We start from the raw sequence: 13,887 nt of genomic DNA on the forward strand, positions 1-13,887 counted from the left end.
TTTCTTAGGCAAATAAAGCAGGGAGGAAAAATGATGAAATCAACCTTCATGACATAAGAAAATAAGAAATGTCATTCTGGGTTAGGCCAAAAGTCCATTGAGCCCAGGATCCTGTCTTTAATAGTGGCCACTTTGAGTCCCAAGTATCGGAAGGTCCCAAAGAATAGATCTAGTTCTTGTCGCTCACTCCGAGGGATAAATGGTGGCTTCCCCAAGTCTACCTGGCCGATCATTGTGCAAGCGGCCTTAACCATGTCCTCTGGTAAAATAAAAATTCCATACTTTGATTGTGCAGAGCGAAAAAATACTTTCTTTGATTTGTTTTAAATCTGCTGGTTTTTAATTTCATCAAGTTTCCCCTTGTTTTAGTATTATTCAAAAGAGTAAATAACTGTCCCCTGTTTACTTGTTCTACCTCACCCATAATTTTATTAATCTCTATGAGATACTCTCACAGTTGTCTCTTTTTCAAGCTGAAGAGCTCTAATCTGTTTAACCTTTCTTCATAAAGGAGATGCTCTATCAGCTTTATTATTTTGTTGCCCTTCTAGTTCCGCCATGTTTCCACACAATACTCAAGGTCAAGTCAAACCATAGATCGATACAGAGGCATTAAGATATTCTCCATTCCTCTCCCAATAATTCCTAGCATTCTGTTTGTTTGAGAGAGCTGAGAGAGAAGAAGAAATAAAGGGGGAAGGAAGAGAAAGATAAGGAAGGAAGGGTGGAGTAAAAGAGATGAGAGAAAGAAGTGAGGGATGTGTGATGGGAAGACAGTTGGTGAAAAAGGTGAGTGTGGAGATGGATGTGTGTGAAGAGGAGAAGAGCAAGGGATGTATGTAAGAGAGGAGAGGAGGGGAGGATGGAAGAGTAACGGCAAGATAAAGAGAAACAAAGGAAAAATAAAAGAAATGGGACCTAGGAATTATATAGGTAAAAGAAAGATGACAACAAGGTATAAAAATCTAGAGGAAAGAGTGAGACAAAGGAATTGACAATAGAGGGAAGAGGAAATGTGAAATTAAAAAATGATCCAGAAACATAAAGGAAGATGATAAGCAATACAAAATACAAAAGTTTACAAATATTTTATTAAATTGCCCTGAGAGTGATAGTGTGTGTTTACGAGACAGAGTGAGTGTCAGGGCTGAGAGGAGAGAAAGATAATCCATGCCAATCTGGAAGTGGGGGTAGAGAAAGTTCCTCCCTGTTCCCGCCATTCCCTCCTACCACACCCATCGAATCTCCCTACCCCTTAACCTCCCAAACTAAGGGGCTGATGCAATACAGTGCGCTCAGCCAAACGCATTGTATAACCAGCAGATGTGGGTTGAATAGGCGCTAAAGAATCCCCTAATGCAATAAGGGGATTAGCGCCTATTCAACGCGCGTCCAATGTGGAGAGAGTCTAATAGCGCTAATCACATGCAAATGCAATCCAGATGCAAAGAAAAAAAATGTGCGTCTAGGACGCACATCTAATGCTCAGCAATTAACGCTTGCCTGGAGCAGGCAAGCGTTAATTGCTGTTAATTGCAGTTAATTGCAGTTAATTGCAGTTAATTGAGGTTAATTGCAGTTAATTGCTGAGCGCTCCTTAAACCAGTACAGAAAAGCAGAAAAAACTGCTTTTCTGTACTGCCTCCTACTTAATAGCTTTGCGATATTAAGTAGGAGGAAAAACAAAATTAAACAAAGTTAAAAAAAACAAAACACTGGCAGTCAGGTGCAGGAAACAGACGCTCGAATGACAAGTGTTTGTTTCCTGAACCCCCTGGCTGTGCGGCATTTAGGAAAACCGACGCCGATAAACTCGGCGTCGGTTTTCCTAACTGGAGGACCTCTGACACTGATCGGGTTCGCTTTAGCAAGGAGGCGCTATAGGCGCGCAAGCCACCCTAGTGCCTCCTTACTAATGCGACCCCCCCCTGGGGCGCATTAAGAAAGCGGGCGCTGACTGTTCAGGGCCCACTTTTTATGCAAATTTATTGCATCAGCCCCTAAGCAGGCAAACTATGGGCCTCATTTTCTAAAGTATCGCAGGCCTGTGGTACTTTAGAAAAATGCGGTAATGAGGGGCAGGGGGCCGAAACGGGGGGCGGTCCTGCGCTAGCCAGCAGTGATCGCACCTCCATGGTGCGATCGCTGCAGGTATCTTGCCCAATAACTACACCATAGAAGGTTTAATTTGTTTTGCTTAAGAATCAGACAGTATACAATACCTCTTCTGTATCTATTTTTAGTAAAACTGCTCCCTTCCACCCAGCACTGATAACTGGAAGGCCACTGATACAAGTCAATGGTTACAAGCAACGTCATCCTATAAGATTTCAAGGAGGATTTTACAACAGCATAACTATTTAGTTGGGTTTCTTAGAACAAGGATGGTAATACTAATCCTTTGGGGATGGGAAGATGTTTATAGATTTTCAATAAATCGCATTTATTTCCATAAGTTATTTTGCCTTCCTCTATATTAGTGTAAACAAATAATCACCCAATATAGGTAAATTTAAAGATTAAACCTGATGGATTAAAGTCTTCCTAAATAAAACTAAACCCCTGATTTACTAAGTTTTTTCCCGTAGACACTAAAAGGGGAAAAAGCTTCAGTAATTCAGACCCTGTGTAACTGGGGTGAATTTTCAAAGAGTTATTGCACATAAACATGAGCATGTCCATGTATAAGTAACATGTGCTCACATAATTTGTATTTTACAAACCTCAAAAGCGCATGTGCACTTTACATTTATCGTGTGCATATAAATGCTCAAGAAAAGGAGTGGCCCAAGGGTGTGCTGGGGTGGTGGTGAACAGTCACGCGCCTATTTTAATACATTTGGCACCCTGTAATTTCGTACCTTCTAATTATCTTGTGTAATTAATATCCGACTTTTTATGGTGTACTGTTAGCTGGGTGCCAGGTATGGGCGAAGAGGGGGGAGTTCAGGCTGAAGAACCAGGAGGATTGTGATGACCTGGAGGACTGAGCCAACTGGTAGAAGAATTGCAAAGCTACTAATTTCAAGTATGCCTGCATGTTTTAAAATATATTGACTTATGCATGTAAATCAGGTTTTATACAAGTCCTGCTTTATTTTTATGCATAAAATATACGCATGTATGTTTTTAAAATGAGAAGGAAAAGTACATGTGTTCAATGCATTGAAATGCTCACTTTCAATGCATTGCATAGATTCACAAATAAGCACACATATGTGTTTATGTTGGGGGTACACTTACACATATTTTATGATATGTATGTATCTGATACGAATGTATATGTGGCCATACAGAGTTGTTTCAAATTCTGCGTGGTTATATTATTTGGTATTATTATAAGTCCTTTTTTTTTTATCTCTGTATCCTCCCCGCTCAAAAAAAATCTAGGATATTCCAATTTGCCAAATACAGCACTGTTATTTTTTCAGGTATTCATATACAGGATGCATTACAACAGTTTTAGTATCCTGCTATTAGTATTAGACCACATCACAAGGTCAATGTACATTACAAAATGATATGAGAATTGTCAGACTGGAAGGAGTCAGTTTTCTATTAAATTATACAGCATAAAAACAAAAATTAGAATGAGAGAACAAATTACTTAATTTTTATTACTTGGTGGTCTGGCAATAACTCAAATCAATGGAAAAATAATTTCCAATAATAGGATCTAGTGCCTTATTTGAATTACTGGAACAGATTTGTAAGAGAGCGTGAGTACAAACTGATCTATATAGACACATCTCTTACCACCTACTATTTCTTCATCTTTCTTTTCTTCTTTCCATCCTACATATAGTAATATACACTTAGCCCAAAAATCTGTCTTCTACTTACAATACCTTTTCTCATTCTCTTGCAAGGACTTTCCACAGCAATGATGTAATGCAAGATAAAAGAGCAAAGACTCACAGCACATATCTAACCAATGATCTTCAACATGTTCTTGAATTACTACATCACTGAAATACCTATTAGCATCCTATATCAGTTCACTTCCCCACCCCTTTAACTGAGGAAAACAAACATATTTTCCCAAAGTATTTAACCACCTAGTGTATACAGTTAGAACACACTCATTATTTGACTAAAACACTTAAAAAAAACACATCTCCAAAACATTAAAAATTGTATTACATGCCCATGTGCATTAGGCTTACCAATCTGTACACTCAAATAATTTAAGAAGACTTGTTTTTTTGCTAAAAATTTACCAAAATACTTTTAACACATAAAAATGTAAAAAATAAAAATAAAAACAGCATAAACATTTTTTTTGTAAAGGCATTGGTTAGAGATTGTTGCACAAAGGATTATATTCAGATGATTCAGGCTAAACAAATATTTTCCCCGCCCTGCTTTTCAAATCTATCATATTTCAGAGACAGCATGACGTGACTGTAACATAAGAAGATTTAAAAAATAAAATTAGTGTCAATACTGCCCCTCTTTGCATAGCAGTAAAGCAGTAGATGTTCAAGGAAATAAAAAAATATGTACAGATATTTTGGTTATGCAAATGCCATTTCTGAACCAATGACTAAAACAATTCCATTTAAATGCGGCGAGAGACAAATCAGAGCATGAATAGTCTGTATCGAATAAAATGATTCTTGCTACTTGCTGCTTGCTTCCAGGGCATGGTGAGGGCCTGGCCTGAACTCTTAAATATTTTGTTTTGAATAAAGCCCTCAGCTGCACAGCATGTTCATCTCAGGAGCTACCCAATAGGTCAAGAATGAAATTTATTTTGCAAGCCATCCAGTGCCTAAGAGGACAGTAATATTCATTATGAAACTGCTGGAACTCTGGTGTCTGACGGATTTCGTGAAGAAAAGAGATGTCAACGTCTGATTCCAAGAGCACCAGGAGAAGCGGAAACACCACCAACAGCAGCCCAAGGGCAACAAGAAGAAGCCTTGAAAAACTCTTCACAAAAGCATTCAGCTGCATATTGCCCATCAGAATATCACAGCTCCAGCTAAGAGCTCTTCTGGCCTCTTTCATCTCCTCTTCCTCTGCGATCAGAAAGGCGTTTTCATCTGCTTCTAATTCCTCGAAAGAATCTGTATCATCTCTGTCAATTTCTGCTCTTAAGGTGCTTTCAAAAAACATGTCAATCCCCTCTTCCAATGGGGTTGGAAGCAAGCTGGCACTTGGGTTATAGGTCAGTTCTGAGATAGTTAAAGGTTCCTCTTCTATGCCTCCTTCCTCTTCACTCCTGAAGTCTAATGTTTCTCCTGAATCTCTACAGGGGGAGTCACTAGTCATCAGAGAGGAACTCTCATCCTTCTGTTTGAGAATCAGGATACCTAATAGCAAAAAAAAAAAAAAAAAATCATGAAAACTTAATTCTGCTTCTAGTAATGTAAAGCAAACGACATTAAAAGTGATCCACACAGACATCTAACTTTTCTTTTGACTGAACCAAGAATGTTGAAACTATTTCACAAAATGTATTTATTCAAAATGTATTTGGTCTATATGATGGAATGAACTGATGATCTAAAATCTGTTCAGGAAATGATAAATTCCCTTGCATTTTTAACAACTGATACATTTTACCCCCCAGCCAAAGGCATATTTATATCTTTTAGAATGGTATGCAAAGACCAGTCACTTAAACATTCAACAATATCAAATTGCAACAGCACAAGCCTAGAATACTTGCTCATACTTCAGCTAAAGTACATACTACCAAGGGGAGTGAAAGCTCAACACAGTAACATAGTCAATAACAGCATTCCAGTCCAGTCTGGCCAGTTATCCCATCCACAGTAGAAGAATATAGCCCAGCTGCCAGCCTCATAGCCGATGCAATATCATCGCATAAAATGCATGCGTCTAAACTGGGCGCAAGTTTTTTCAACATGCACACATCCACCTCTCCCGGGCGCTTGATGTGCTGTGCTAAAAGGGACATGCAATGGATAATTTGTGCTTCCCTAGCACTCAGCATTAGGTGCCCAGGAGAGTGGCTGTGCGTCCACAACAGTCTGGACGGAGCTCCCTCCCAAACCCACTGGCAGGGCAATTCCCAATTGGTCCTTTTCATTGACACTTGTCAGTGAAAGGACCAATCCCCTTTCAGGAAAGCCTTCTGAAAGGGGATTGGTCCTTTACTAACATGTGACAATGAATGGATCAATCGGGCCAGAACTTGGGGATGCTGCTTTCTGTGGTTCCTCCTACTGTATCACAATGATACCCAATTAGTCTCCCAGCTCCCCCAATTAGACTTATCCGACCCTAACGCTGCCATTCGTTCATGGAACAACATAACAGAAAATATAGCCAACAAGCTCTGTCCTTCAATTACAAAAAAATCTCACACCAATGCAGCCAACAGACAACCTTGGTTCACCAACGAACTCAGAAAACTTAAACAAACTTTAAGAAAAAAAGAAGCGACCTGGTGTAAAACCCCTTGCGACACCACCATCTCATCATACAAATCCACACTTTACCAGTACAAATCCCTCACCTCAAAATCAAAAAAAGATTTTTACGCATCCAAGATTCACAACCTGGTCTTTGACGCTAAAGCCCTCTTCGCCTATGTCTCCAGCCTCACTCAAACCATACCGTGAGAAATCCCCGGCAATATGGCTCAGTCCAAAGCCGAAGAACTCGCTCAGTTTTTCCAAAATAAAATTTCCAATCTCCTAACACAACTGCCTCCCGACACAGCAGCCCTCCAGACATATCAACAACCTGCACACAAAAATGCCAGCTTAAACACCTTTGAACCTGTAGCCTCCACTGAGATACAAGCCATCCTGAGAAAAATGAAACCTTCATCTCATCCTGCAGACCACATCCCCTTCAAATTACTTCTATCTATTCCAGACACAATAGCCACATCTTTGACAAATATCATCAACTGCTCTCTAGCCCAAGGAATCTGCCCTGATGACCTCAAAATGGCCTCAATCTCACCGCTCTTAAAGAAACCTAACCTTGACCCGAAGGAACCCAACAACTTCCGCCCCATAGCTAACCTCCCATTCATCGCCAAGATCATGGAAAAACTAGTGAACTCTCAACTCTCAGATTTCATCGAAGACAACAATCTTCTCTTCACCCCACAACACGGCTTCAGAAAAAATCGAGGCACAGAATCCCTCCTCTCCTCGTTGACAGATTATATCTTAATGGGCCTTGACAAAGGAAACTCATTCCTATTGATCTTGTTAGACCTCTCAGCAGCGTTCGACACGGTCAACCACGCCATCCTCCTAAACCAACTCTCGTCTATAGGAATCAGCGGCACCGTCCTATCCTGGTTCAAAATGTTTCTCAATAACAGAGGTTACAAAGTTAAAATCCAAAACAAGGAATCCTCTAGATTTGACTCTGTCATAGGAGTCCCTCAAGGTTCTTCATTATCTCCGACCCTATTTAATATCTATCTTCTTCCTCTCTGCCAACTTCTCACCAACCTCAATCTAAAGTACTTCCTTTATGCAGACGATATCCAAATCATCATCCCCATCAAAGATACATATTCTGAAACTCTTGACTACTGGGAATCATGCCACCTGAAAATCAAACAACTACTAAACAACCTACACCTCATCTTAAACTCTTCTAAGACAGAAATCCTTCTCATTTCTCCGGAAACCAACATCTCCAACACTACTCTACCCACCAACCTACCTACCACACAAGTTCGAGACTTAGGAGTGATAATAGACAACCGGCTAAACTTCAAGGCCCATATCAACAAAACAACCAAAGACTGCTTCTATAAACTCCAGGTTCTGAAGAGGATAAGACCTCTTTTCCATGCCCAAGACTTCAGAACGATCATCCAAGCAGTCATTTTTGCAAAATTAGACTACTGCAATTCCCTATTGCTAGGTCTGCCCTCTTCCTACTCCAAACCACTACAGATGGTTCAAAATTCAGCAGCTCGATTACTAACAGGCGCAAGAAAGAGAGACCACATATCCCCCATTCTGAAAGAGTTACATTGGCTACCCGTCCACTTCCGTATCATATACAAAGCCATTTGTGTCATCTTCAAAACTATTCATCAACGCATCTCCCTCGATCTACAAATCCCCCTCCAAGTATACAACTCGACAAGACCTACCAGAAATGTCTACCGAGGCGCCCTCAAAGTTCCCCCTGCGAAAATGACCAAACACATCACTCTAAGAGATCGTGCCACCTCCACTGCTGGCCCTTCTCTGTGGAATTCCATTCCCACAGATCTCAGACTGGAACCCTGCCTCTTAACTTTTAGGAAAGGACTTAAGACTTGGTTATTCAAGCAAGCTTTCCCAGACACAATCTAATATCACGTCATAGATACAAACCAAGGACTTCAAATATTCAGCCATTAATCATGCCATTTTTACATAGCATTTAATTTATTTGTATACCGTTCAACCGTTTATTCTTTCCTATCTCTTCCTTCTTATCCAAGTTCTGCTACCCTTGTTATTTGTAACTGCTCCTTCGATCACCACAGTTCTAGTTGATGTATTTAATGCACTCCCGTTTCATGTAAACCAGCAAGATATGTGCTCATGATTGCCGGTATATAAAGAACATAAGAACATAAGAACATAAGAAATTGCCATGCTGGGTCAGACCAAGGGTCCATCAAGCCCAGCATCCTGTTTCCAACAGAGGCCAAAACCAGGCCACAAGAACCTGGCAATTACCCAAACACTAAGAAGATCCCATGCTACTGATGTAATTAATAGCAGTGGCTATTCCCTAAGTAAAATTGATTAATAGCCATTAATGGACTTCTCCTCCAAGAACTTATCCAATCCTTTTTTAAACCCAGCTACACTAACTGCACTAACCACATCCTCTGGCAACAAATTCCAGAGCTTTATTGTGCGTTGAGTGAAAAAGAATTTTCTCCGATTAGTCTTAAATGTGCTACTTGCTAACTTCATGGAATGCTCCCTAGTCCTTCTATTATTTGAAAGTGAAAATAACCAAGTCACATCTACTCGTTCAAGACCTCTCATGATCTTAAAGACCTCTATCATATCCCCCTTCAGCCGTCTCTTCTCCAAGCTGAACAACCCTAATCTCTTCAGCCTATCCTCATAGGAAAGCTGTTCCATCCCCTTTATCATTTTGGTTGCCCTTCTCTGTACCTTCTCCATCGCAACTATATCTTTTTTGAGATGCGGCGACCAGAATTGTACACAGTATTCAAGGTGTGGTCTCACCATGGAGCGATATAGAGGCATTATGACATTTTCCGTTTTATTCACCATTCCCTTCCTAATAATTCCTAACATTCTATTTGCTTTTTTGACTGCTGCAGCACACCGAGCCGACGATTTTAAAGTATTATCCACTATGATGCCTAGATCTTTTTCCTGGGTGGTAGCTCCTAATATGGAACCTAACATCGTGTAACTACAGCAACGGTTATTTTTCCCTATATGCAACACCTTGCACTTGTCCACATTAAATTTCATCTGCCATTTGGATGCCCAATCTTCAAGTCTTGCAAGGTCCTCCTGCAATGTATCACAGTCTGCTTGTGACCACCAAGAAATTTCTTCTTATCCAGGACAGTCTTTTTATGTCTTCCTCATTTGTTCTCCACAACTTAGGTAGATAAGCATATAAGATCCCCACTTAATTCCCCTCAGCACCCCATCTTTCCCATATCTAACCACAAAGCTCTGTAGTAATCTAAATAGCCAGCAATACTAATGTGGACATGACCTGAATATCTGGCTCCCTAGGTCTGCAGAACTTGCCAAACAGACCTGGCTAAGTGAATGTCTGCATTTCTGCCAGGTTTTCTAAAGCCAAACAACAATGTCACCCTATTCTCTATACCCACCTATACTTATGCAGTCAGGAGCTCATCATTTCAGCAAGCCTCAGAGGAAGTACTATTTAAAATGGTACACCCCTCTCCTACCTCCTAACCCAGGGCTCAGGCTAAAGCCATCTAGTGGAAACCTAGGGGTTCTCTACAATAACTACACCTCAAGAGGAATAGATAACATTGTTGAGCACATCAACAAACTGACATGACTGCCCATGTTTTGGGCACCAAACCCCACCCCACCTGTAAAAAATGGAATCAATCTTCCCCCTTCTCCAGAGTAAATCATGGGCTGGTTGTACCCTAAATATCCCCCACTCCCTGCCTCTCCCCAGTTGCCGACTCCTTCTGCCCACAAATGCTTCCAAAAGGAACTGAGCCAATTTCAACACAGCTTAGTACACTGGCCTGTACATTTTTAATTATTTTAGTCTAATGGGTTCCTCCTGCTCCTTTCTGCTCCATAAGAAGCAACTCCTTTATTCACAACTACCCAGGGATTGCCAAATTTATAATCTCTCTCTCTCTCATCTGGCTAAGTCATCATACAGATGGTCCTTGATCAGGGTCTATAGGTTGTGGCTGCTCCTGGAACCTGTTATGTATGCATGCATCCTGAATCTGGCCCCTTGGTGTCAGCATTGTGAAATGGCTGTACCCCTCCTCTGCAGCATCTCCAGCCCTGGCCTGCTGAAGAAGCAGAAGCCAAGCTCAGGTTTCCTACATGGCACTGCATAGCATTGTCACTGAGTCATCAGACTGGCCCTGAACTTAAATCCTTTTAAAATTATTTTTTTCACTGCAATCTCTAAAAGTAAGAGGCCCCTTGAAAGCAAAAACATTGCCCTTGCCTTCCATTACATGCTCTCACCTTTGCTTTCAAACATTTAACTGCAATTGCAGGAAATTATCTGGCAGAACTGCCTGCTACCAGAGGGACTATTACCAAAATGGCACATAATGCACTAGAATACAGCATTAACAATCCTACAAAATGCTATTCAGTATGGTCAACTAAACAGACACAAAAAGAGGCTGAATTAGCAAAAGTGTGAAACTTGTTATCAGTAGCACCAGTCGCCAAGGTTTCAACTCTGGTTACTGTACCTGCTATTAATTAAGTTGACTTAGAAAATAGCCACTGCTATTACTAGCAACAGTAACATGAATAGACAGTTTTTGGGTACTTGCCGGGTTCCTATGGTCTGGATTGGCCACTGTTGGAAATAGGATGCTGGGCTTGATGGACCCTTGGTCTGACCCAGCATGGCATGTTCTTATGTTCTTATACATTAATGCATCTTTCACATACATTCATAATTCAATCATCCTTAAAAAACTTTTTATGTAAATTTGAGAAATTCAAAACATGGCTTATGTCAACTTCAAGTACAGTTTAACATATAGAGGAAAGATGTAGACTCTATGCCATATCTCTAGTTTGATCATATGCAAATTTACTGCATGGGTAATGTTTCGGGTTAGATATGCAAAAGCTATTTTTGTATGTTTGGTACAAATTAAATCTGTACAATGTGCATTGAACTATTGATCTTAACAATGTGTACTTTGGCTGAATAAAAAAGATTAAAGAAAAAAAATAACTAGATGTAGGCCTTGTAAAGGGAGATTGCATTGTGTATATGTGTGGGAAACTATTTTGTGAATTTTAATTTGTACATCTCTTTGGGTGACTTTTATCTGTAAAACGACTGATAAAGGCTATTAAATAAATACATTTACTTACTTCATGCTTAAATCTGAAATGGTGGAACAGTTTTTAGATTAACTCTTAAGGAGTTGCCTTGGAAAATTCAAATATCAAAAAGTGAGCAGTTTGCAGGTGGACGTGATCACCAAGGGAAGAGGGAGGGAGAAACGTGGACTAGGAGAGAAGCATATATTTTTTAAAAGTAGCTGAGATGAAGTCTTGGGGAACAGAGTTAAAATCACAAAAAATATAGCAAGATTCATACATTGTCACCAATCTTGCCATGATCCTCATCCTCTTACTATATACATTTCAAAATTGATAACTAAAAATTGCCAAAGAGAAGACATACAGGGGGTCATTTTCCAAAGCGATCGCACGCGAAAAGTCCCTTTTCGCGTGCGATCACTAAATGGGGCGGCGTCAAAACCGGAACAGGAGGAGTCGGGGCGGCACTGGGGTGGACGCCGCGAAGACATTGCGGACAGCGAAAAGGTAAGAACCCTTTTCCCTGCCAATTTCGCGCCCAATAGCACCACCTTTTATGATGGCGCTATTGGGTGCGAAAGCCGGCAGCCATCGCACCGCAGAGGTGCGATGGCTGCCGGCTTTCGCAGGCCTGCCCTCCGCGTCGCCCCCCTATACCGCGCGATTCAAAGAGCCCGGCGGTATTAGAGAATCCAGGCCATAGTCTACAAATTATTCTAGCACAGCAAATGGCATGCAATTATTCTCTTTACAATGATGCCACCTGTAATATAAGGAACCCTTTCTAACTTCCGATGCTTGCAGCATATCTCTCAGTTATTCCAATCGTCCTACTCACTCAGCATTGCTTTCCAATATCTTTGTGACATCATTCTGTTCAGTGGGGTATAAATCTATAAAGAATACATCTCCATTTAAGCAACACATTTTTCCAATCACTCAGACTGCATGTATTTATAAACTACTTTCTGCACACAATACCACTAGTTTCACAGAAAGAGAAACCACTGAATGTAACAAAATAAAAATTATGGCAAAAATAACATGTTATTCAATAGCAACAAACAACCATAATTAATAATTTTAAAAAACATCTGAAAGGCATCTGTCTGCAGGAGGTATCATGGAGGTCCATATTCAGTTGCTGTGTGGCTGTGTTAGTTAAGTCAGATAAACGTATCTGGCTAACTAGAGCTGTATATTCAGTGGTGCACTGGTGCACTAACTGAAGACGTTAGTGGTTCGGGACTAGAACTGAAGATGGGTGGAGCAATATCTAATCCCTTCATATTCCGTTTCCCACCGTGAGGTAACTGCAATGTTGGCTGCTCAGAGTAGCAGGAAATGCAGTAATTAGTCAGATCTTCAAACCTCAATATTTTTTTCAATATCCATTTCCACGGTCCCATTGTTGAGTGCAAAATCATGAGATGAGCTAAAAGGTACCAAATCCATCAACATATGCCCCCTACACTCCCAAGAAACAGCTGATTTTCAGCATGACTGACAGAATAACCAACACACAAATGCAGTTAATTATAGGATTCCTTCAGGAAGATTTCTTTCCTTTTGAAGGTAGGTCCTGTGTATATGGCAAATGACTTTTAAAAGCAAGGCTCAATAACGTATGACTTGGTCAATAAAAAACTGCATTTATTCTTTTTACAGTTTTATCATTTAATAGAGTTTTGATATATTTTCATCATTATGGGTAACCTATTTTGAAAACAATCTACAGATCCACAAAATGATAGAAGCACTTACAAATAGGGCTCCATTAGTTCCCTTATTTGGTGCATGGAAAACACATTCTTTTCTCATCTGAGTCTAAGAACTGGATGATACAATGGACTGCAAGGAACAGAGAATTTTTCATCTCAGTTGCCTACTTTCGGTTTAACTCCAGTTAGCAGTGACCACAAGTTATTATAATGGTAAAGCTTTTACATGGCCTATGTAAAGGGATTTAGTGGTCTGTTCAATTCCCAATGGATAGCAGTTTGCATAAGCATAGAGTATTATTACAATTACTAAAAACTCACCAGCACAATTTGATAATAATCAATACCCTCAGAGAGGCCAAAGACTAAATTATGTTCTTACCCCCAGAGGATTGAAGTTCATGAACAGGGCAGTGTGGAGAAGTCTGCAGAGCTGATATTTATGCTGTACTTATCTGAATAAATGTGTGGCTAATTTCAAGTCCTATCAGTCCATCACCTTTCACAAGCACCAAATTCACCCCCAAAACAAAAGGTGATTTAGTAGACATATTTCTATATCTATCTATCACTCTATCTAAATACTGAAGTGATCAGTTGCAATAGTGTCAGATTATAAAAATAAGCTTCAAACCAAGCTCCCC

At 40.2% G+C, this 13,887-nt stretch overlaps 1 protein-coding gene across 1 annotated transcript in view; it reads right to left on the reverse strand.

The window, feature by feature from the left end:
- Positions 1-3,290: 3,290 nt before the first annotated feature.
- The window catches only part of FRMD3 (FERM domain containing 3), a 405,659-nt gene continuing 395,062 nt past the window's right edge, over positions 3,291-13,887 (reverse strand). Inside the window, exon 14 of the mRNA XM_029616768.1 lies at positions 3,291-5,318. Coding sequence (XP_029472628.1) covers positions 4,720-5,318 — 599 coding nt within the window. The 3' untranslated portion in view covers positions 3,291-4,719. The remainder of the gene's footprint in view (positions 5,319-13,887) is intronic.

This window comes from Rhinatrema bivittatum, chromosome 1, assembly GCF_901001135.1.
Source record: "Rhinatrema bivittatum chromosome 1, aRhiBiv1.1, whole genome shotgun sequence".
Lineage (NCBI taxonomy): Eukaryota > Metazoa > Chordata > Amphibia > Gymnophiona > Rhinatrematidae > Rhinatrema > Rhinatrema bivittatum.